The sequence below is a fragment of the Pyricularia grisea genome, chromosome I, assembly GCF_004355905.1.
Source record: "Pyricularia grisea strain NI907 chromosome I, whole genome shotgun sequence".
NCBI classification, from domain to species: domain Eukaryota; kingdom Fungi; phylum Ascomycota; class Sordariomycetes; order Magnaporthales; family Pyriculariaceae; genus Pyricularia; species Pyricularia grisea.
This window is the reverse complement of record NC_044973.1, coordinates 647,788-670,616: the sequence shown is the minus strand read 5'-3', so window position 1 is coordinate 670,616 and position 22,829 is coordinate 647,788. Positions and strand designations below refer to the sequence as shown.

Here is a 22,829-nt window from a genome sequence, read left to right as displayed (position 1 = left end):
CGTGCAAGTGTGGTTGGTGTTTGAAAGGTCCTGTTCGGGATTAACGCCGGAGCGGAGCGCCGTGCATCGCGCGATAGTTCCAAACGGCCACCTTGTTGGGTTGGCAAGTAGACCCTGGATTTTGGGGTTCATTTACCGTCGTTTCCCTCGCAAAATTTTATATAGGTGCATTGCATAAAATGGTAGACGATGGCGCTAGACTATAAACCAACCGCCGATCGGCTTCTAGAGCCGCAAACAAACAGATAAAAAAAAATTAATTTGGAGAATTTTTATTGTTAATATCATTATTCTTCAAGTCAAGCCACACACAAGCTTTACGATGCCTGCGATTAGTTAGCCTTCATTTTTATTATTCCTCGGAGAAGGGCAGATGGATTTGTAACGAGACCCCTGGAGGGTTTTTTTTTTTTTTTTTTTTTTTTTTTTTTTTTTTTTTTTTTTTTTTTTTTTTTTTTTTTTTTGGCTAACAATTCTGCCTAATCGCTTCTTCTGCCGTTTGTGATCAAGACGACTGCTAAGAAAGTTTCAAATACATTTCTTGATGCAACAATCCAGCGAAGCAATCAAAGCCGCAAAAGAAAATCCCCTTGTCCGTTCGGCTGACGGCCGAACATTTCGTTCCTGGGCCTGCGTCATTGAAAGGGCAAATGCACCAACAGTGACCCCACCTAAATTCAATTCTCCTTCGCTGACTGGTCCGTTCTTTACTTATCGTTACGTCGCCGATCGACAAACTCAATTGCCGCCTTTGCAACAAAGATCCCAAACATCCAGAAACACAGCCTGACAGATCTGGCAATCCTTTGATTTTTTTTCTCTCAAGGTAATTACCCCAGCAAGACCAGCCATTAATTTTTAGTCTAGCGGCCCCCGGGATTTGAAAGATGTACGCTACGGTTTTAGTCTTCTTTCTGCAACTCTCAGGGGTTGTTCAAACGAAAAGTAAAAGAGGCTTTTTTTTCTTCCTTCCCCTGATTTGGACTAAAAAGTTTCTCTGTCTTTTGCCTCTCCTTTGGGGCGATACAATACGTCAGCGTGGCGGCATAATCCGCCCTTCTGTCAGACGCACTTTCGCTGTGGGGTTGTCGAACAACATCCCCCATGTCACTTCCCATTTTTGGCTTACATGCGTGTCACTCTCTGGACATGCAAATGTAATAATTAATGCTCCGTAAAACAAATGAGGCTGGCTAGCTGGATACCCTGCAGCTTTCAGGATGACAAGCATGTTGAGGGGTGTTTTTTTTTTTCTCCGTCTTTTATCGCCTCCCTGGTGGATGAACGAAAAAAAAAAAAAAAAAAAAGTATGCGGGTTGTTACGGAGCAAATAAAGGGTTCTCAAACTTTGCAGAATTGAGAAAAACAAAGATGGTACCGATCGCCGCACTTGCAGCTGGGTATTAGCCGGGTTTAATGACAAGCTGTCTTTTTCAATTTTCCTGGGACCTCTAAAACTGTCAGGCCTTGCAGGCCAAGTCAGAATGTGTTCGAGTTGTTCGACAGTGTTCTTTACATGTGTTACCTACAGCTGTGTACCTACAGGATACATACAATCCCCAAGCGCCGGCACGCACACGCGCGCACAAACACACACGTGTTGTATTCGTCTAACAGAAGCCAAGGCTAAACTACCTAAAATACTACTGTAGTACCCTAATTGTACAGTACGGCTTGACAGTGAAAACCCAACTATAAGTAGTAGAACATAGTTTGGGGCACATGGTATGACAAGGATCGTCGCCGTGGCTTCCGCATTCTCTTCTTCAGATGTAACAGAGCACAGGATCGACAGTATTATCAACCCCCCGGGTTACTGGTCGAGCGGGTTGATCACTTGATCACTTTTGTGGACGGCCACCAGCACGGGTTCCTGGTTGGCTGGTCACGGTCCGATTTAACCGTCCAAGCGTTGATCGCAGTTTTTTTTTCTCAACAAACGGGTGGACGTTACAATTCTTCTTCTTTTTGCTATAATCTCTTTGGCAATTTAGCGCAAATAACAAAGTGTTGGAATTTCTACACCCGACTGTGTGACACTCTAGCTCTCTGGTTATATTGGGCTCAACATATCCAATCATTTAGATTTACATGGTTATACGATGAAATTTTGGAGATTGCGCTAAATGACTTTCCATAACCTCCCAAGCCTTTCTTCCCACGACAAGATCATCAGTCTTGCGGGACTCCTATTACGGAACCTGCTTCAGGTATGGCCAAGTGGGCAAAGTGGAGAGGGGTACGGGCGTCGATCGAGATTCGCGGCTCAAAGTCATTGGTCCTTCACCGCCTTGTCATGCTTGCTTACGGAGTAATTAACTGTACAACCCCAAACCAGCACCTATTGGCTTCAAACATTCCATGCGGCCTGCAATTAAAGGAAACCGGGCAAGGTCCAAAGGTAATAAGGAGTCGTTAATCGTCAAGTCCGTAGTGTTGTAATAGTGTCACCTACCTACGCGAGATCGCGGGTGTACCTGTCTCCGGTAGCGTGGTAGTAAGGGACTCGGGAATGCTAGCCGGGCCTCCGTCACACCGGGATTGAGAATACCTTGGTACGATCTTTGATGCCCGAAGCCCTTCTTTGGGGAGCCAGTCAGATTGAGTCAGCTATTTCCGTTGTGAGATTATTTTCTTCTTTTTTCTTCATTTCTTTTCGTTCCTTTTTTCCACCATTTGTTCGCTTAATAGTTTACTCCGTACTTCATGTACCTACGTTAACAGCACATCCTCGTTAGTGATGCACGTGCCAGCTACATGCTCAGCCACACCTGACGGGGCCCCATAGTTAACGTCATTTCGCCAGAGGGTTCCCAGGATGTCATGCCCTTTGGGGCTTGCACTATGTCATAGTTGCTGTTTCTGTCCCCAAACCGTCTGAAGTTTATTTGGACTCATGGCATTTGAACAAGTACGGTACGCATTTATTCTACCGCATATTGCTGCGCCACAGTCATCTGATATAGCTATTGGAAGCTCTTTGGGGCGCGAAACATCTTTTTCCCGCATGATGCGTAAAGCTGGTATTCCAGCTTTCATCCTCGCATAGTATTATGCGCTGCCAACTGCGCCCTGTACAGGGTAGCTATACTGTGTTCGACGACAGCTTTACTTTCAACTCCAGGACCCCATCAAAACCTTGTGGCTATTTCTGTGATGGGAACATCTGCCGAAGTGGTTTTCCGTTGTCATTAGGTCTTGGGTCATGATATACGAGCTGCACTCGGGGTCTGGCTTGCTTCCGCTGTCGGTTGGATTGATGGGTGTGCATGCGAGCGCGCGAGCTTGATATTTTGGTCAGGTTCATCCGATTGAGCGATAGGAAAAACTGGCGTCTGGTGGGATCATCGTCTGCGCGACAGGGACCTGGGCTTCGGAGTTTTTTTTTATCCCCCGTGCGTTGTGAGGACGTCGACGAAGCCATTTGACTCTTTCTTTGGCGAAGTGACTATCACATCTTTTGGGGATGGAACAGCCAGCTGAGGATGAAGAAGGTATTTAGCTGCGTCGCTGGCTTTACTTATGGCTTTGGTTGAAAGCTGAGCATGTATTGTGGTCGGTCTGCCTGGCTTCCAATAGGCCAGTTAGCAGTCTTGCGGAGGGTCTTGGGCCTGGGGCTGCTGCCTCACTAGTCAACTTGGTGCCATGTTTTCGAAGGAGTTCAAATAATGGCGAAAAATACCTAAACAAAGGTTGGAAAAACAATGTAAGGAAATTGGAGTGTGGCATGTAGAGGCGGGTTTTGACACTCAGAAATGGATCTGGGTGACTGTTTGTTTGCCTGGTAAAACTGCCTGCCAAATTGGTACCAAGAAGGCGGTTGTTGCAAACCAAACGGGCAACCGACAGAAATTGATCTTTCAAATTCCACGTCGAGCATCAAAATTTCGCATCCTTCCATCCTCCCAGCAAACCCTACCTTGGTGACCAAACACCCGATCTCTGAGGCGGTTCATCGAGGTTATCACATGTATGCGGCGTCAAGCTCGATGATTACTTTCGCCTTCTACTGAGTGCTCCCTGCCAATCTATTTTGTCTGAAGCATCTTGAGTACAGGGCTGGTAAACAGCTTTGTGGTCGCCCTCAATTTCACTTCCACGTCAGTCGATGGTCAGCCGCCAACTTTAAGTGGTTCCGAAGTGACGCCCGGAAATGTACACTTTCTATGCTTAGATATTCAGCCCAAGCTTCCCTGGAGTCCTGCAATACTGATCCACCTGCCTTATCTGTTTTTTTGCGCTAGCGATTACCAAGAACCGACAGGATTATCACCATGTCGTCGTCTTCTGCCCAGTACGACGCTGCGGGCCGTAACGAGGATTTAGCAAGCCCTATGATCAGTCCAGAAGAAGAGGCCCCTTCGACGGTGTTTATGCCATTCGGCGAACGCGAACGAGTAAACATCGTTGGCCTTTTTAACACCATGACCGAAGGCGTCAACAAGCAGACGGGCCCCGTGGAGCTTCCATGTAACGACGTGTACACTAGACGCGCCGCCAGAGCATTCAAGAGGATCCTGCGTGAGGGTGATGGCGAAAAGAAGTTGATCGCTTTGAAGTTCTTGCAGCATATTCAAGACCACAAGACAGTTGAGGAGCAGGTCCGGGCCGAGGCGGAGGAGACAAAACGCGACAAGTTTCTCGCTCGAGCCGCGCGACGTTGCGACGAGGTCCTTTTCTTTATGGACTCTCTCACGACAGAGATCAGAAGCCTCACAGACACACCTCTGGATGCCAGCTTCAACTTTGCCGATCTCGAGTACGAAGTCGAGCGTTTCCGTCGTTTTGCTCGCAAGACATTCCCTCCCAGTTTTCTCAGGGGGTTCGAGACTCCGATGTTGTATCGGCTATATGCTGCCAGTTTGGTGATATCGTTCGACAAGGCCTTCTTCCTAAGCTTGGCAAACGTGCCTAACCCGCCCGACGAACCTGAGAGGTATGCCTCAAGCAAGGTCGCTTCACCCCACATCTACCGGGCTACCTGGGCTCAGATGAACACAAGATCCCCGGTGCCTTCAGAGCAGCCAGCAAAGGTCGGCAGCTCAAAGTCTAAGGATGTTGTTTATATTAAGCATGAAGAGATGTCTGAGGCGACCAACCCTCACTTGTCATCGTCTCCAACCACTCGAAAGAAGCAAGCGCAACAAATGGATCACAATCCCGAACAGACGGACAAGTCCGACCTTCCCCGTATTGTGCTTGAAATCGGCCACCTTGCCATCGTGCACATGGCGTCTACAAGAGACAGATACGAGGCCCCAATGACAGCAACGGGGCTCGGCTTGTTTGTTGATCTTTGCGACCGCCGCAAGGGACTCTGGCTTCTCCGCACCGATGATTACATCGGTGTCAAGCTGGATGAGCAGAGTGCGCCCAGCCCGGGGCTGCAAGAGTTTCTCAAGCTGGTCAACCTGGATCAGAGTTGCGGCAACCGAAAGTTGTCCGAACACTGGGGACTGTGGAGCTCCATGGGTGGCCTAATGCAGATAGAAATTCTCAAGGGCACTGGCGACACTGTGTCGTTGCAACGGCATCTCGTGCCCAAGTTTGAGACTTTCCACACTAGCCCTGCCTAAATGAGCTTCTATGTGCCTAAAATGCATGGCTCCTGTACGGAGACGGCTTCAAGGTAGGGTAATGTAAATCCATGTGAAAGCCGCTAATACCTGTTGCTCCTGCTGTAGCATGACAAGGGTGTGTTGGTTTTAATGTCATGTTTCTTGTTGTCTTGTTTGATGCGATCTTTGCTACCAGCATATTGGCTAACAAACGCGTCTACCAGGGCGACCATTCAAATGTCGTGCGATTGTTAGATAGTTTGCAAAGGGTTGTACAGAGACCTGGAAAAACTTCTCAGTGCGTACCAATACAGACAAAGTTTATCATTTAAAGAAGCTAGGGAAAGTTGAGATGGGCAGTCGATATGTTTGTTTTCCTACCGGTGCGAGCTCAATGAGCAAAAAAAAAAAAAAAAAAAAAAAGGGTAAAAAAAAACAGGGGCAACACACACCCCTCGACTTGATCAAATCTGAATATGGAGCACGAGAAAGCAAGAGGCCGTAGTTACATTTTGTGGCGTGTGCTGATGTTTTTATTTTCTGCCAAAAAAATGCAAGGGGTTGGTGAGCTTATTGCCTTTCCGAAAGCTATCCAAGGGACATGTACAAGTAACTCATAATCCGCGTTGAAATCAAACCCACCGTATCTCGAAGCCCGTCTGCTAAATGCAATTCTTCCACCACCTGTTTGTTGGACTCCAATAAGCTCCAGTAAAACAATAAATTGCTTGCCAATTGCAGTAAAGTCCTTTAATGAACCACGCTAATCATGAGAATCAAGCCCGCCCCGGAGCATCCAGTCCAACTTTTAGGTGTAAAGAGTACAAGAAGAGGAAAGAGAGACATCAAACCATGGAGGGGTAAATGTTAAACCATGGGTGCACAAACCACCAACAAAATCTCCCCCACAACTCCTCACAGGCTATACCCAGCCAACTCCCTCTGCGTCCACTCCCACAGCTTCCAGCTCAGCACCCTATCTTCTCCGACCCCGCTCGGCCTTGCCGGCACCCCGACGGGCTCGTAGTACTGGCCATTGCGTATGCCGCGGCCCGTGGCGGCCCAGAGGTGGTTCTTGGCGCCCTCGTCGAGCGAGGCCCCGAACACGGGCACGAACCACTGCTCGAACCGCTCCAGCACCGCCCCGCTGCCCACCACCCGCGACCCGCCCCTCCGCCGGTTCCCCTTGGACCTGGCTATGCCCGGGTGGATCGACACCGTCGTGAAGAGCGGGCAGCGCTCCGCCAGCTCGCGCGCGTACAGGATGTTGGCAAGCTTGCTCTGTCCGTACAGCAGCCGCGTCGAGGGGCTGTTGCCCGAGTTCGACGACCGTCGCCTCCGTAGGGTCGACACGGGACGTTGAGGGCGCTGGCTGCCCGATGTTGCTGCTTTGCCGTTGCCGCCATCCCGTCCATCCTGATTGGTGTGATTTGTGTCGCTCTGCCTCGTGTTGGGTGTCGATCCGGCGCCAGTCCCCGAGTCGGCAAATAAACTGGGATCCGGCTTGAGGCTGTCAAAATCGATGCCCTCGGGTGGGGTGAAGCGGTGCGCAAACGAGCTGACGCAGATGACCCTCACGTCGGACCCGATCGAGTCGCACGTCGCCGTCCGCACCAGAAGCCTCATGAGCAGCTTTATCAGCAGCGCGTGGCCGAGGTGGTTGGTTCCAAAGTGCCGCTCGTAGCCCTGGGCGGTGACGCCAGAAGGCACCGAGACCTCGGCCGCGTTCAGGATCAAGATGTCGAGGCGGTCGACGCAGGCCAGGAACCGCGATGCGGCGTCCTTGACCGAGTCGAGGTTAGCCAGGTCCATGTACAAGAAGTAGACCTCGGTCTCGTCGGCCTGCTTGCTGCTGCTGCTGCTGCTGCTGCCACCTCTGCCGTCGTCCTCGCCGAGGTTGCTGCCCGTAGTGCTCCCCGACACGCTGCCGGGAAGGCTCCGCCCTATCTTGTCGGTCCGTAAGCTGCGGCTGCCGAGATCGATGTGACTCCTGTTGGGGCGCAGCGAGCTCATCTCGAGGAGGCTGCTAGTCCCCAACTGAAGACCGCTCTGCTCCACGTTGGTGCCCGTCGCTCGGGCTTGACTTCTCGTGGTCTCCACCGACGCGGTCGAACCGGAGCTGGAGCGAGAGAGCGACCCTGACGAAGATGGAGGGGCGGGTTGCGCGGTGGGCATAGGCCCGGGCTTTTTCCTCAGCCGCCTCCTGATCTCAGCTATCGTAGCACCCGCCCTCTCGGCGTTGCGCCCCGCGATCCACACCTGTGCTGGTCGGCCGTTCTGAGACAGCTGGGCGGCCGCCTCCTTCCCCAGGCCTATGGTGCCCCCGGTGATGAGTACCACCTTTCCCCGGAGCGAGGGTATGTCACGCTCCGGCTGGTAGTAAGGGTAGGTCACACACATTTCCCAGGTGCCTGTCGTGTTTATCCTAAAAGACAGCAGCGTAACGACCGCCAGAAGCAGATCTGGTGTTTTTTTTCGCGTAATTAAAAGACAGTTGAGGGGGAAAAAAGGTTATGACAAACGCTTCGTAAGGATATTCGATGATGTGGCTGGTCGTCAGCCCAACAGTAACAGATTCTGTCGGGTCAGTTCTGTGCAGCTTATTGCACAGTGACGGCTCTGCAGATAAAGTTTACGATTGTTTTGCCAAGATAGTTAGTTTGCTGAGTTGCCAGTTGTTTATCAAGTTTTAGTCACATATAATATTATAGTTGGGAAATGCTGATTCTTTGTAAAGCTGGGATCTTTGATATTTCTATTCACTTTTGAAAATCAAGAGAAATGGAAAGACGGCAAGATCTTTACTTTCATGATCGAGCCAGCCGAGATCTGGTGCTAGTGAATGGGCCTCATCCCTCCCCGCTCCATCGTCCAGTCTAACGGATTTCACTCCAAAAAAACGCCAATAAACTCTGTGGGAGAAAAATAACAGACAATGCTGGGTTTTCTTTCGTTCTCCAAAAAAGGCCTCATGGTTTAAGAAAGGACTAGGGCAGAATGGCGGACGCTGTGTGGATGGTCGAGAACAATGACAAGGATATCATGACTGACATTGGACGATGCTGGGGGATGAGGATTGGGGTTCAATATCGGCAAACTTTCTCTCACCTAGCGACAAAGGCCAGAGATCAGAGGCCGTCGCCGACGAGAGGTGGTTTTGGAAGGGGCACACTGCTGATATCGGATACCACACTTAACCCAGTCTGGTGTAATGTAACCCCCTTCGCCCTTTCGCCTCTGTGCTGAAAGTGTGGCAGAGAAGAAGGGTGGAAAAAAACAGACTTTTGACTAAAGATTGGCGGAAGGTTTGCCATTCATCTGAAGTCGATTCACCAATGAAGCAGTTTCCTGGCTCCTTCTTTTGTTTCCAAAGTGAGCACAAGGTGGAGAGGAGAGAACTAGTACAAAGAGATCCAAGTGCGCTTCCAAAACTTTTCCTTGACAGCTTGCAAGCCATGCAAGGGATAAAGTGATGGCGAGCCAGCTTGATCCATAGCTGTCGGCTTTTAGTGCATAAAAAGTAAGAAAGTAGTGCGCGTAGGTTCGTACTTCGTATGCAATCACGTTACATGTTTTACGATTTAGGATATGTTAGCATTGATTTTTTCCCTAGTGATTTCTATAGCCAAAATATGGATGGATGTTTTACAGCAGCTGTGATCGGTAACGATTTGTGATATCGAGACCTGATTTTGCCCGATCTACACGCGACGCTAATTGGTGATAGATCCGAGAGCAACGTCTGCAAAAGATTGCTATCTATACCTTACCTACGGAGTAGGTTGGGTTGGCTGGGATATTACAAGTATTGACATCCGTGTCTTGAACATGGAAAACATGAGACTCGCCACGCCGTCGTGGAAGTTTACTTTTTGGGCCCGAACACCTTAACCACTCTTATTTGATCTAACGCAAATAGATCTAGATATTGTGTGGCAAAAAGTAATCTATTGGATCAAACGTAATTATCTGTAAGGTTGTGATGTAGCTAGCGTTCAAAAAAAAAGAAGAAAAAAAAAACAGAATTCAGGGTCCTCGAGATATTCTCTCCCCACGTATCCGTAGTTGTATCACCTGTTCCGGAAAGCCCGACTGCCCAACCCAGTTCAGAATAGAGCGTTCGCATGCTTCACGGGTCTGCCACGCATATGGCCCTAGGCTGACTCTGGTCCTTCATGACGGTGAGCATCGCGGCCTCCGCGCCTTGCTGGACCCCGAATTTCCTGTCTTACGGTGTCATCTGTCCCGAACTTCGAGGGTCCCCAGCTAAGTCCTGGCTTGTTCGTCATGATCGGCTGCCACTTCGGGGTACAGTTCCATCCGGAAAGGCTGTTCATTATGTAATGTCCGTTGACGTGAGTTCTTAGCTGCATGGCAAAGTCTTCTTCCTCCTGGTTGTGGCACCACATCTGATTCTGTCCCTGGAAATTCGATATGCAGTTCCCATGCAGCAAACCTCTGTGAAGTTGTGTCAATATCTGTCCATATTCGCTAACCTCGTTTTAAACATGGAATTGCAATGCGTTGGGCGATATGTTTCTTGTCTGCCAAATCGCCGAATCAAAAAGCGCCAGATAAGCGCCTTGGTTCGCCTCGTTTTGTCGGCATATCTCCGCTTTTATACGCAGCTCGACTACCAACAAAGTAAGGCTGCGATGCACTTTTGCGCAACAAATGCCCAACGAGTGATTGCATGCCTTAATTTTTCTCTAGGCGCCCAAGTTCATTTACGCATGGGAATCTTGGGGGCTGTCCTCTCTTTCCTGGTGACCCTTTTCTTTATGCATTTTCCCTTCACTTTTGCTATTATCACCTCCATCTCGCCTATCGTTTGCAAGAACAAATCTCAAAACTCGTTCGCCAAAACAACTAGTACTTTATTGCAGCTGTATTTTGTTTTTTTTGACAACAATGAACGGTGTCTTCACCAATGGCGGATTGGGTGAGCGTGGCAATTCGGCAACGCTGGACAAGGTTGACAAACTGAGAGAACTCATTGGTAGTCGTATTTCGCTTCCACAGGTATATTCCATATTTCTTTTTTACATGGTGCGCCTGCCTGCTACATTCATGACGTCTGATGATAAGTGACTCGCCCATAGCTTGTCGTGGTGGGCGATCAAAGCTCCGGCAAGAGCTCGGTCCTGGAAGGCATCACCGGGTTCGCATTCCCACGGGATGCAGAGCTTTGCACTCGCTATGCAACTCAAATCACCTGCCGTCGTGAAGATTTTGAGTCGGTGGTTGTCAAAATCATCCCCCACGAGGATGCAAACCAGGATGAGGCTGCCAGGCTTAAGCGCTTTTTTCGCAAATGGACCACAGCAGTGGAAATGGATAACGAGCGGCTCGGAGAGGTTTTTAGAGACGTGAATCGAGAGCTTGGCATCCGCTCAGGTCGCCGCAGTTCGGGTGAGCCCGATTCGGGGAATGCTTTCAGCCAACACCTGCTTAAGATCGAAATCTGCAGTCCCAAGGTGAGCAAACCACGCCATTGTCCAACTCTCCTTTACGGATAAAATATTAATGGTTTACAGCAAGAACATTTCACCGTCATTGATGTGCCTGGCATATTCCGTACGGAAACGCTAGGTGAGCCCATCATTTGTGTCCTGCCCACCCCTCACCCAAGACACAGTATTAATGAGGCCAATCTGACAAACCCCACGCTCTGGCAGGTCTAACTACCGAGAGCGACATGGCCCTGGTTAGAAACATGGTGATGACCTACATGAGAGATTCCAGAACCATGTATGTCCTCGGCTGTATATGGTGTACATGGCTACCATCAACCCCCCATTTTCACCTACCAAAATCCAGACTGACTCGACATGATATATATTAGCATCCTCGCCATAGTCCCAGCCAACGTCGACCCGGCCACCCAGGAGATCCTGAGGTTGGCCAAGCAAGTTGACCCTGACATGAAGAGGACTATGGGGGTCCTAACCAAGCCAGATCTTGCCATCGAGGCGACCATAAAGCAAATCGCCATCGACCATGTCACACGTAAAAGAGGCGAATTGACATTGGGTTACTATATCGTCAAAAACCGCGGCCCAGACGACATTAGCATGTCATTGGAGGAGGGCCAGGAAAAAGAAGCGGCTTTCTTTTCGATGGAGCCTTGGTCCGTTTTGAAACGAACGGGCAAAACGGGTAACGAAGCCCTTAAAACCCAAGTTCGCGCACTTCTGACCGACCTGGTCAAGAGCGAATTTAAGAATCTCAGATCCGAAGTCGAGGAAGAGCTTCAAACACTTTCAGATAAATTGCGCGCCATGGGGCCTCCGAGGTCAGACCCCAACGCACAGCGGGCCTATTTGAACAATCTATGCGACCAGTTTCAGTCCATCACTCGCGACGCGCTGAGTGGCAACTACACTCAACATGCTGGATTCTTTAGCAATGAGTCTCGGAGGCTCATCACTCGCATAGTGGAGCTCGACGAGCAGTTTTCGGCTGGGGTATCGGTACATGGCCACACCAGACCATTTTATGAAAAGGAGACTTCTGCACCCGTTATACTGCCCAAGAAGAGTAAGAAAAAGAAAGGCCTGGCCGAACCTGCGGTCGAAGAGCCCGAGGCTCCAGTGCCTGAGACTCTTGTGCCTGTGCCTCTCGTGCCTGTACCCCCCGCACCCGAACCTGAGCCTCCCATGCCTGAGCACGCCGAGTCTGTTCCTTCCTGGTCGGAGACAAGGTTCAACCCTTGGGATATCAAGAATAAGAACACCCGGGCAGTGGTCGATTGGGACGATTGGCCAGCAAAAGAAAGGTCTCCGCCAACCATAAAATTGGTAAAGGTGTTTCCGATCATCTATAAACTGCCTGCAATCAACTATTCTGAGGCTTTGAACAAAGCTTTCAGTGCAATGGCAAGCTCTTCCGACCGTAACGAAAGCATCATGCAGCACATTCGCAAAGTTTACAACAACAGTCGAACAGCTAACCTGGGCACGGTTAGTAACACCCAGCTGTTCCATGTCTAGTGATGCTGAGAGCTGACTATGAATGTATCATTAGTTCAATGGATCATTACTCGCGACTGTGTTTATAGAACAGTCCAAGAACTGGGAAGCACTTACACAAACGTATATCGGAATCGCCACGAGGATAATCGAAAACTTCCTCAAAGAGGCCATCAAAGCAATCTGCCACGACTCCAAAATTGAGGAAGAGCTATGTGAAATTGTCCTGCGCGATCATGTCGTGAGTTGCTTTGGCCGTGCAAACGAACACGCAAAATCCCTCCTCAACATGGAGCGTGGCTGCGCCCCGTGGACGGTCAACCACTATTTCAACGATAACCTTTCCAAAGCACAAGGAGGCCGCCTAATAGCCAGCATCAAAAAGATCGCAGGGCTGACGTTGGATGTTGTAAAGAACTCCCAGGGGGAGCAGGTGGCTTATACGCTTACCGAGGCGCAGCTGCAAAGCATGGCGACTCACAACCAAAGCAATGCCGAGCATATGCAGGAGTATATCCACGATGTGCTCAAGAGCTACTACAAGGTTGCAATGAAACGCTTCATCGACAATATTTCTTTATATGTCGTACACCACGACTTGCTTTACGCCGAAGATGGCCCGTTGAATGTTTTCAACTCCAAGTTTGTGCATAGCTTAGAAGAGCTCCAGTTGGACCAGCTCGCTGGTGAAAACAGCCTAGTGAAGTCGGAGAGGGAAAAGCTCGCACAAGATATCGAGAATTTCAGGGCCGCCCTCGGTGTCCTCAAGGGCACACCAGTCAGGGGCGGCTACTCGGCCGCCGACGCAGACTATTAGGCCGACTTCTCGATTGGTTGGCAACCAAAGGTTCAACTGTTTATAGATGTTAAGGAAAACAAGATAGATGGGAGGAGGTGTTTTGGAGAGAAGAGTCCTAATGCCACTCCGCAGGAAGCTAATCCTGGCATCGCCCAATGTGTTGTTTTGTATCGTCATGTCGAGGGATAAATCCAGGCGATCATTGTCTTTTCTAGGGTAGTTGCACCCACGAATGTACGTAGTAGCTACCTACCTACTGGGCACTCTGATCTTGTAGACGAATGCCTGTTTGGAGCTATAGTAATCTGTTATGGGCGTGAGGAGCGGAAAGAAACTTCGGTTATCGCACAAGATTGAGGTGTCGTAGATCTCCGTTAGAAAGAGACTAAAGAAGCAATATGCAGATGCGCCGGCTTCGGCATGTCAGCAGGGGAGGGGCAAAGCATGTAGGAATTGAATGGCAACTGAGGCTTACTGATACTTGCAGTAAGTTTAATTTTCTTCAAGGCGCACAGACAAGAACAAGTTATATGTACAGTACAAGTACAGTAGCAGGTGCAGCGCCGTCGACGCCACCATCTGCAGCCAGTCGGGTTGAGCGGAAGATATAATTGGGCAATGAGATACTTACTTTTACCCTCGGTTCCTTCTGGACCTTAAGAGAAAAAAAAAACACCCCTCCCCCCTCTACCTACGGAATGCGGGACAACTTAACTTTCACCTCCAACAAAAAGACACACATCCCATATTCACAACAAAAAACCAACACGATGACCGACCGCCCCCCAACCGAAGGCCAACTCTCCCCAGACCTCCCAGGTCCGACGACGTACCTCACAGGCCACGACCCCGCAACCGGCAAAGCAATCGTGCATTCCAAACGCAGCGTCAAGTGGGCCCCGCACGACGACGGCAAGATCGCCATGTCGGTGGCGTACTCGACGTCTCGGTTCCCGGTGGACCTCAACGACGACGCCGACGTGGCGGCGCACGAGTCGACCCTCGACGCCGACGGGCACTCCAAGCACGGCCTGGTGCGCGCCAACGGCACCGTGCTGCGGTACGTCGACTTTGGTCCCGGGCACGAGTGCATGATGCACCGGACCCAGAGCCTCGACTACGGCATCGTGCTCGAGGGGACCGTCGAGAGCGTCCTCGACTCGGGAGAGGTCACCGTCATGAAGAGGGGGGACGTCATGGTCCAGCGAGCTACCATGCACGCCTGGAGGAACCCGAGCCAGACCGAGTGGGCGAGGATGATTTTCTGTCTGCAGGACTGCAAGCCGTTGGTCGTTGGTGGGGAGAGGTTGAAGGAGGATCTGGGGAGGGGGATGACCGGTGGACTTCCGGCTAGTGGGAACGATGCGGACTAGAACTGGTCCAAGGTCTAGTCTAGTTCTAGTCGAGACTTAGTACAAGTTGTTTAAAAGTACAAGGGACAGTCTAATTTGCCGAGAGGCTCTTTTTGAGCTTGTCAAGGAGCAACAATTGATCCGAAACAATTTCATGAAAGCTTGTCGCATAGGACAGAATAAGCGATTCTCAATAATCCATCCACTGGCCCTACCCATGCAGGAAAAAAAAAAGAAAAAAAAAAAAAAACTATCAGCAATCAATGTCAAACACAGACATTGTCTGCCTTCCCTGCATAAACATCTGCCCCAGAGACGTGCGATCGGATGATTGGCCGGCTGATCCATCGATCATATCGCGCGACATCAGATAACATCATTTCAAAGCAAATCGAACTTTCAGCAATGCGGGTCATAAGGGGGAGATCTATCGCATCTACTATGTACAGTACCTAGGTATTATAGCAATGCTTAAATTGTTTTGGCAGGTGGAGGCGAGGAATGCATGTTCCAGGCAATCCCAAACAAAAATCTCGGCGGCAAGTTACCAAATCTAGCCATGGTATCCCCACCCGGCGAACCACTTGTTCCCGTGGCCGGGTCGGTAGAGTACGGAGTAAAAATTAAAAAAAAATACGCTCACCGGGGCTCCGTCGATTTTCCCCAAACCAGAATCCACACTCACAAAATCTAGAGTTGCTGGAAAAGGAAGCTCAGCACACGACACAGTTCTTTTTCCGGCTAGAGTTGCTCATATTATCGCTCTTCCATAAAATCACTGCATCTTTCTTGTATACGTTTAATTTCGTTCAAGCTTCTTGGTTTCTCATATTTCATGTCTCGCATTTTCTTTCAGCCTCCTGACTCGTCGATCTTCCTTTCACACTCCTTGGCAGTAAAAAGTGACCGATTAAGGTAGATAGAAACTTTGATGCCCACTTGACTCTCTACAGTACTGTGTAGGCTGAAGAAAGTTTGACGCGCTCCAGGTTTGGTCTGCAGATTTGATGAAAGTAGCAGGAAAGAAACACAAAAAAATAAAAATAAAAATCCTTTACCACGAGGGGCCACTCTTGGCATTTCTTTATATGGTCACTCAAACGGCCCTGTCTCAGGGATCGTTGTCTCACCTGACTTGGCAGCCTTGGCAAACTCACCACGTCTCTTGCAACACTTTTTTTTTTTTTTTGCAGCCTCCTAAAGGGATTTACTATTTTTCCAGAAACTAGAAGGCAATCTTGGCAGCGTAAACCTGCCCGCCAAGCCACATGTCTGGCGACTACCCCATTGAGCTTGGCACGCTTGAATAATGAGCTTGATTGCAGCATCGCGATGATTCGAGACCCTATGGGGACATTTGGATAATTGGTTCCAATGCCATGACGGCTGCGATTGCTTGTCGGGAACAAGAATCCTCCGCCTTGCGCCTTGTCAATGTCCCCATATCCACCCCTTTCATCCGTCTGGCTACGCGCTGGTTTGCCGCCTGATGAAGCCTAGAGCGGCTCAACCTGCTTCCCTTGCTCGAGGCCTTTTGTATATTTGGTTGCCTATTTTGGGCAGTGCAGTAGCAGCAAGGTACGGGTCTGTTATGTAACAGTTGGGTGACAATATGATACCCTTCTGGCTTGGCCCAGAGGCAGCTGGTTATGGTCACATCAGGTAGAGTTTATATATAAGCCTACGAGATTCGCCCTTTCTCGATGAATTTTGGTTTCTTCTTGCATTCATCCTCTGCACGAATCTATACCATCTTTTTCACTTCCTTTGGCCGGCCATCTTTCCATCATCTCGGCAGGACCGACTTTCGTTTGAACACTGTTTCTTTTATCCTCTCTTTGATATAAAGAAAATAACGTCCCCGTCCCATATACACAATACAAACTCTGCTAAGATGCGTGCCTCGTCGATCTTCTTCTTGGCTGCCCAGCTCTCGGCCGTCTGGGCTCTGCCCGCTCCGGCCCCGGCAACCAATGCGCTCTCGGCCGATGCGGCCAAGGCTGGAGAGGCCAAGGCTCCTGGTGGTGCCGCCGAAGGTGAAAAGAAGGAAGAGGAAAAGAAGAACGAGAAGGACGTCCCTGGCCAGTTTGGCGTCGCGGTGGCACTGGAAGCCGGAGCCACCAAGCAGGACGTCAAGTACCCAGCCGGGGTAAGAACCCACCCTGTTACGAGGACTTGGAGTCTTTGGTGCTCCCCGGAAAGACTTTCCATACTAAAATCCATCATAAACACGTGTAGAAAAACGGTGTCCTCGAGATCGAGTTCCAAAACGACGCATCGGGCCGCACTCTCATGGTGACGGAGAACAAGACCCCGGCGCCCCCTCCGGAGGGCTTCGTCGCCCTCGAGCCATCTTCGTACAAGGTGTCGCTTACCGAGGGCGCCGATAACATTAAGCTGCAGCAGGTTGACTACATCAGGAACACCAACAGTCAGTAGCCCTCGTCTTTATTAGAGTTCCTCCTCAAAGCAGACTTCACTTTTATCAGGTCTCCTTTACACCTTTGAGTTGGATCCGCTAACAACATTCTGGTTTTCCACAACAATATAGGCACGGTCGACATCCGCAAAGGCAAGATCGGCAAGCTCTGCACCGAGCTCAACGCCTTCGTCATCGACAAGAACGTCGGCGAGCTCGAGTTCGAGGAGGACGAGAACGAGCTCAAGCTCGTGGTCAAGAACATGATCGGCGAGTGGGGCATCTTCATCCCTCAGGCCTCCAATTCTACTCCTGCTACTGGCGCCGGTGCCGAAGCCGGCAAGGGAACCGGAGCTGGAACTGGTACTGGTACTGGTTCGAACTTGTCCATGGTCGACGTCCTCCGCCAGCTCCTGGGACTGGCCTAAGTCTGTTCGCTCATCGGTTAACTCTTGATTTGAGATACTTCGCATGGCTTCAATGCTCTGTGATGCAACATCCTCAGACTTTGTTCCTTTTTTTCTTCTTCTTTCCTCTTCATCTTCGCTTCTTATCTTCCTCTTTGATGCTTGCAGCTCAAGCGTTTGCGCACCTGGCGACAAGGCTGTTGTTTTCCCCCCACTTTTCTGACATTTGGAGCACAGATGCTACAACCAGACTGTGCGAGTTGTATATAGAAGGCGTTATTTCATTGATATATCCTAGAGACAAAAAAAGATCAGTGTTTGAGCCAAATTGCCAGAGTCTGTCATTTGGGGGCCATGTGTTGTTGCTCGCTTGTGAATTGACGGCTGCCTGCTGACGTTTTGGCGTGTAAGCAATAAGCGGCGCGGCGCAGCCATCGTGAACCCTTACCACCTCGGCGCGCTTAGCCAGATCGATTGAGTGAGGAATCGTTCGCTAAAGCTAGGTACCAGCGCTCTTTTCAGGTGACCGCTGCGACCTTTTGGTGGTCTTGGTGTCATCTGCCTGAAATACTTCCTCCGGTATTGTCCCTCGCCTCGCCACTTGTCCTGAATAGGACTGAGTCTTGCAAGAATGGGTCTGAGAGACCTTGTCACTGCCTGGTTAGAAATTGAGGGAGAGAAAAAAACGACACTGCAATTATTGATGTTTTGAGTCCCCTTGATGATTGCAGCGAGGTCATTTGTCCGACAAAAGTCAACATATATTCCGGGGGATACTAAACTATCGGAGCTAGAAACTCTTAGACAAACAATAGAATAAAGCTGCATCACATCAAGCTCAGATCCTTGCGTTTTTACGACATTACAAACGGCTGTCGCGTACTCAGGGACAGACAAATAACCAATATGTGCCCTGTCTTCCGAACCAGTCACCACACAACCGCTCTGGCCTTTCTCATCATATCTTTGCTCTGTGCACCAACCCTTGCCGCACCAGTCGAAGTGACAACCCCAGCACAGCTACAGCTACCATCAAGCACAACCGCATCAGTAACGGCAAAAAGGAACACAATATCTGATGGACCGATAAAGCAAACTGATACCATCGCCGATAACACGCATGAGCTCCAGCAGCACCTACTGCCCCGGGGCAACCTCCAGGAGCGCGTCGGCATAACCCCCGAGTCTACTGGGTCCATTCCGACGGCCATACTCGTCGTCGTGGGGTGCGTGATCGGCATAGGGGCTGCAAGCATTGCCGTGTTTGGGTTTGAGTGGAAGAGGTGGGGCCGTGGTTTGACGAGGAAAGATCACATCGATATTGTTCCTAGAGTCGAGGAGAAAGAAAATATTATCCCATCAACGGACAAGAAGGGCCAGGCCGGGGAGGACAAAAAGAATGACATGAAGTAAATGCAGATTAATAACGGGATCCAAAATGTTAGTTCTATATACTTTTGACAGTCACCTTTTCCATTTTTTGAGATAGCTTTTTGAAACTTGTTCCCATTCTATGTCTTGTACTTCTATGAACTCTTTATGTCGGAATATCTTTCATTTGACTGGAAAATAATTCCAAGTCTTATCGTCGCTTTGCCTCACCAATCTTCTTCTCCTCCCGTCTGGCTGCAATGGTGTAGAATATGCTGCCATCAAAAACACCTCTGACATCCTCCTTCTTCATGCGGCCGTCTTTGGGCCACAGCATGTAATAAGTAGCCGACCCTTTATCATGGGGGCCAAGGCTATATCAGCAACAACATTCAAGCTGAAGATCTCACTCACACACATGACAGAAAGAAGAAGAAGACAGAAAGAAAAAAAAACTCACACTCTATAAACGCATGGAACCAACCAACCGGATCTGCAATCATCCTCTGTCCCTTGAGCAGGTTCACCACATCCCGGGCGGTCATGTAATCGCGACCCTGGGCGTGCTTGGCAAACAGATCCTCGAACCTCTGCGGCACGAACCGACCCTCTGCGTCGTAGGCACCCGAGGCGCTGCCGTGCTTGTCCTTGTGGATCTTGGACAGGTAGATGCGGAACATGGGGTCCGGGATCCACGAGTCGCCCGTCGCGTACGAGAAGTTGCTGTGGATGACGAACACGGACAGGAACGACAGCACGGCGCCGAAGCCTAGCCGGTAGAAGCCGACAAAGGTGTCGCGCGGCCAGATGATGCCATCGCGGTCCTTTTTTTTGGTTTTGGTAATTTTGAGACAGAAGATCAGCAAATCGAGTCCTACATCCCATGGTTCACCATGTACTAACTAAATCTTGTCGAGCAAAAAAGTGAAGGTCAAAGAAATGTGTCTCACCCTGTCAAAGAACTCAAGGTGCTGCTGCAGTACCGTCTGATCACTGTGATTCTTCGCATAGTCCCCGTCGGTTGTGCCCTCGGGCCGATCGTACGTGGCGGCGATGTTGGCACGGCCCACGCCGGGATGGGGTAGGCGGTCCTCATCCTCGGGCTGCCATGGCTTGCGGGCCTCTGTTATGGGGACCTCTGGGATGGAGGTCACGATGGCGGGCTGGGAGTCGTCGACCTCGGCGAGGGTATCGTAGTTGGAAAGTTTGTGGGCTTGTTCGTTGGAAAGTTGTTGCATCTTCATTTGACTAGCCTGGGGGAGAATCTCATTTCTTGATTTTTTGGTGGTTTTGACTTTTTTGGCCGTTTTGGAACATTGACTGATTCAAAGGCCTATTATCTACAGAAAATTTCTTGAGCTTCCATTGGTACCTTACTACCATAGGAAAATCCCGCCCTTCAAACAAAACAGTAAGGCATCATTATGATAGAAAGCACATTGACGTCATTATTGCGCTTGGAGGAAGCAGACTGTGCATCTTTCAGCATGTTATGGATGCCCGCATTCGAGCCAGGTTCGCCAATCGACGTATCATGGATTACACAAGAACGCAAATGTTTACCTATGTTTTGTTGTCAGGGCCGATCTCGCCAAGAGTCCGATATACTTTGCGGTTTGGATTTGCGGGTCTCACTTTTGCACCTTTGTTTCTGTATACCGCCCCCTCCGCGAAGAGGTAGTAAAGTAATACCTAAAAGATGAATTGAATTACCTAATGCAGGTGCAAAGAACTAATGACTGCAGCTCCGAAAACAATTTCAAACAGAGTTCGAAAGCGCACTGTTGAGAAACAAAGCGATTGCATCGCATCAATGTCGTCATGACAATAGGGACGAGGGCGTATGTATGTCGTCACCACTTGGCAATTCTACTGAGTGCTTCTTTAGCTGTGCGACGTATATAATTCTTATTTGAGAACCACCAAATGTCATCCTTGTACAGACAAGAAAACATTACAACCATATCTTCTCACACACCTCAGTCTTCAAGAAAAGAAAACAATAACTCATAATCACCACTTGACAAACAGGCGCCTCAACATATCAAAATGGAAAGCAACAACCCCGGACAGGACAAGCCCATTGGCATCCCAACACAGGACTTCAGCAAGGACGCCCCTAGCACCGGTGCCGTCAAGCCCAAGGCAATGGATGCCCAGGGAGCTGTTGGCAAGCAATTTGAGGGTAAGTTCTCTCGTCTAATTTTGACGTCTCTGCCTTGTAGGACTAACAAAAGACACCAAAACCACAGCCGACGGAGCGATTGGTTCAATAGGTCAAGCCGTTGGAGGTCCTCTGGCTGCGGACGGCATGATTGGAAAGCAGTTTACCAAGGACGGCGCCATCGGTGGCACCATTCAGAACAACATGGGTGGTGTCAAGAAGGCATGATGGGCTGGAAAAGATCGGCATCTTCGGTGCATTGGGACAGGAAACGGCAAATGGGGTTTGTAACCTATTAGCTAGCTTATCAGGAGGGCATACAGAACCTCTAAACGAGTCTCAACAAGCATAAGATGACCAACAAGCATAATATTCACTTTCAAACTCTTTGGATTTCTCCGTGATTGTTTTTTTTTTTAAAAAGCTATTATCTGTCATTACTCGCCCTCCAATCCACCAAACAGTTTCAAAACGAGTCAACACCTCCCCGACATCATACCCGGCATCGCCTCAAGCGGCGATCTTGCCCAAAGTAACCTCACAAAGGAAGCCGAGTCGTCGGCCAGCACGATGGAGTGCGGAATCCTCAATGGCGACCTGGTAACCTTCAAATTAAACATGGAATTTTCCCTCCCGACCCGCATCGACTCGGGAAGCCTGGCAGTCCTTGACGGCTCCTTCTTGACCACCCTGTCCTGTCGTGCCGGCGAGCAGCCGGTGCGCAACGTCTTGACTGCCCGGGTCTGCATCCTGCACTGGCTGGGTCCTTGCCGCGTCTGCCTCCAGAGGGGTTTCGAAAAGCTTGTGGTGGTTTTTTGTGTGTTTTCTTGGCCATTACCGGTTGACTCGCGCCGTCTGGCTGTCGGTTGGGGTGTGACCGAGTCCAAGGTTTGTGATCTGAGAGGAGAGGGCATAGGATCTGAAGATGCTCGCTTGCGGATAGCCATTGCGCGGTTCAGGCCTTGTTTTGTGATGTCGGTGTTGTTGGTGGTGGTGGTGTTGTTGTTGTTATTGTTGTTATTGTTGATGTTGTTTGTGTAAGTGGTGGTGTTGCAGGATTCCATGTTGGCGGCCTTTGGTGTTGTGTCTCTATTGAGTTCAAACTGCATCTAATTAAGTCAAAAGGCGACGTTTTTAATGATGTTTTTGTGTTGAAGAATGAGAAAAAAAATGTGATGATGAATTTTAAATATCTTTTGTCAACTTCAATTTGTTTACCTTGACTCGATATATATCTCAAGACCGTGAATTGAATCCGCGCAGCCAAAATAGGCGCCTGGGGGGCTTGTTGGGGTTGGCTCATGGCTATGCGATAATCTTGGCTGTGTAATGCCTGGTCAGGTTGATTGGGTTGTGGGCGCAGCCGGTGCAATTACTGTCCCATGCGGGCTGTGGTAACTCCTTCGTACCTTTTTTTGACACCCCATGCCAGGGAATTTCCCTGCAAGGGACGTAGTATACGCGTGAACGGACACGGAATTGAAATTCAAGCCCGTTATCTCTGGAGACAGATCTACATAGTAAACAGAGTACAAATGCAAATTGGTTGTTTCAATTCCAGTCAGAGAACCTTGCAAGAAATTATTTTTGGCTTGTTTTGGGAATCAAGTTCCTAGCTACGGAGGCATTGCGACAACAACAAGACGTCAGCAGACCACACGTTTGCCAAAAGCAGCAAAAATAAGCACCTTGAAAGCCCTGTCATTCCCAATTTTGTCTATGGCTTATTCCGATCCAAACAATTCTGCGGCTTGTCGGGCAGCCCCAAGATCGCGAACCCCACCTCAA

The 22,829-nt window shown here is 49.6% G+C and overlaps 8 protein-coding genes across 8 annotated transcripts; 5 read left to right on the top strand and 3 right to left on the bottom strand.

Annotated features, from left to right (window-relative positions):
- Window positions 1-4,274: 4,274 nt before the first annotated feature.
- On the top strand, window positions 4,275-5,576 carry PgNI_05289 (uncharacterized protein; the record flags this gene model as incomplete). Its single annotated transcript, XM_031125323.1, has 1 exon — window positions 4,275-5,576. One exon carries the CDS (start codon window positions 4,275-4,277, stop codon window positions 5,574-5,576), a length of 1,302 nt encoding a protein of 433 aa, XP_030983201.1.
- An 897-nt stretch (window positions 5,577-6,473) lies between these two features.
- PgNI_05288 (uncharacterized protein) lies at window positions 6,474-7,958 on the bottom strand (the record flags this gene model as incomplete). The annotated part of the gene is made up of 1 exon (XM_031125322.1): window positions 6,474-7,958. One exon carries the CDS (start codon window positions 7,956-7,958, stop codon window positions 6,474-6,476), a length of 1,485 nt encoding a protein of 494 aa, XP_030983200.1.
- Window positions 7,959-14,098: 6,140 nt separating this feature from the next.
- PgNI_05287 (uncharacterized protein) lies at window positions 14,099-14,701 on the top strand (the record flags this gene model as incomplete). Its single annotated transcript, XM_031125321.1, has 1 exon — window positions 14,099-14,701. The coding sequence occupies one exon, from the start codon at window positions 14,099-14,101 to the stop codon at window positions 14,699-14,701; it is 603 nt and encodes a 200-aa protein (XP_030982803.1).
- Window positions 14,702-16,574: 1,873 nt separating this feature from the next.
- On the top strand, window positions 16,575-17,527 carry PgNI_05286 (uncharacterized protein; the record flags this gene model as incomplete). The annotated part of the gene is made up of 3 exons (XM_031125320.1): window positions 16,575-16,829; window positions 16,919-17,111; window positions 17,232-17,527. 3 exons carry the CDS (start codon window positions 16,575-16,577, stop codon window positions 17,525-17,527), a joined length of 744 nt encoding a protein of 247 aa, XP_030982801.1.
- An 885-nt stretch (window positions 17,528-18,412) lies between these two features.
- On the top strand, window positions 18,413-18,919 carry PgNI_05285 (uncharacterized protein; the record flags this gene model as incomplete). Its single annotated transcript, XM_031125319.1, has 1 exon — window positions 18,413-18,919. One exon carries the CDS (start codon window positions 18,413-18,415, stop codon window positions 18,917-18,919), a length of 507 nt encoding a protein of 168 aa, XP_030982101.1.
- A 169-nt stretch (window positions 18,920-19,088) lies between these two features.
- PgNI_05284 (uncharacterized protein) lies at window positions 19,089-20,121 on the bottom strand (the record flags this gene model as incomplete). Its single annotated transcript, XM_031125318.1, has 3 exons — window positions 19,089-19,231; window positions 19,338-19,701; window positions 19,828-20,121. The coding sequence occupies 3 exons, from the start codon at window positions 20,119-20,121 to the stop codon at window positions 19,089-19,091; spliced, it is 801 nt and encodes a 266-aa protein (XP_030982804.1).
- A 637-nt stretch (window positions 20,122-20,758) lies between these two features.
- On the top strand, window positions 20,759-21,304 carry PgNI_05283 (uncharacterized protein). The gene is made up of 2 exons (XM_031125317.1): window positions 20,759-21,062; window positions 21,130-21,304. Exons 1-2 carry the CDS (start codon window positions 20,927-20,929, stop codon window positions 21,267-21,269), a joined length of 276 nt encoding a protein of 91 aa, XP_030982806.1. The 5' UTR covers window positions 20,759-20,926; the 3' UTR covers window positions 21,270-21,304.
- A 213-nt stretch (window positions 21,305-21,517) lies between these two features.
- On the bottom strand, window positions 21,518-22,105 carry PgNI_05282 (uncharacterized protein; the record flags this gene model as incomplete). Its single annotated transcript, XM_031125316.1, has 1 exon — window positions 21,518-22,105. The coding sequence occupies one exon, from the start codon at window positions 22,103-22,105 to the stop codon at window positions 21,518-21,520; it is 588 nt and encodes a 195-aa protein (XP_030982805.1).
- Between the last annotated feature and the right edge of the window lie 724 nt (window positions 22,106-22,829).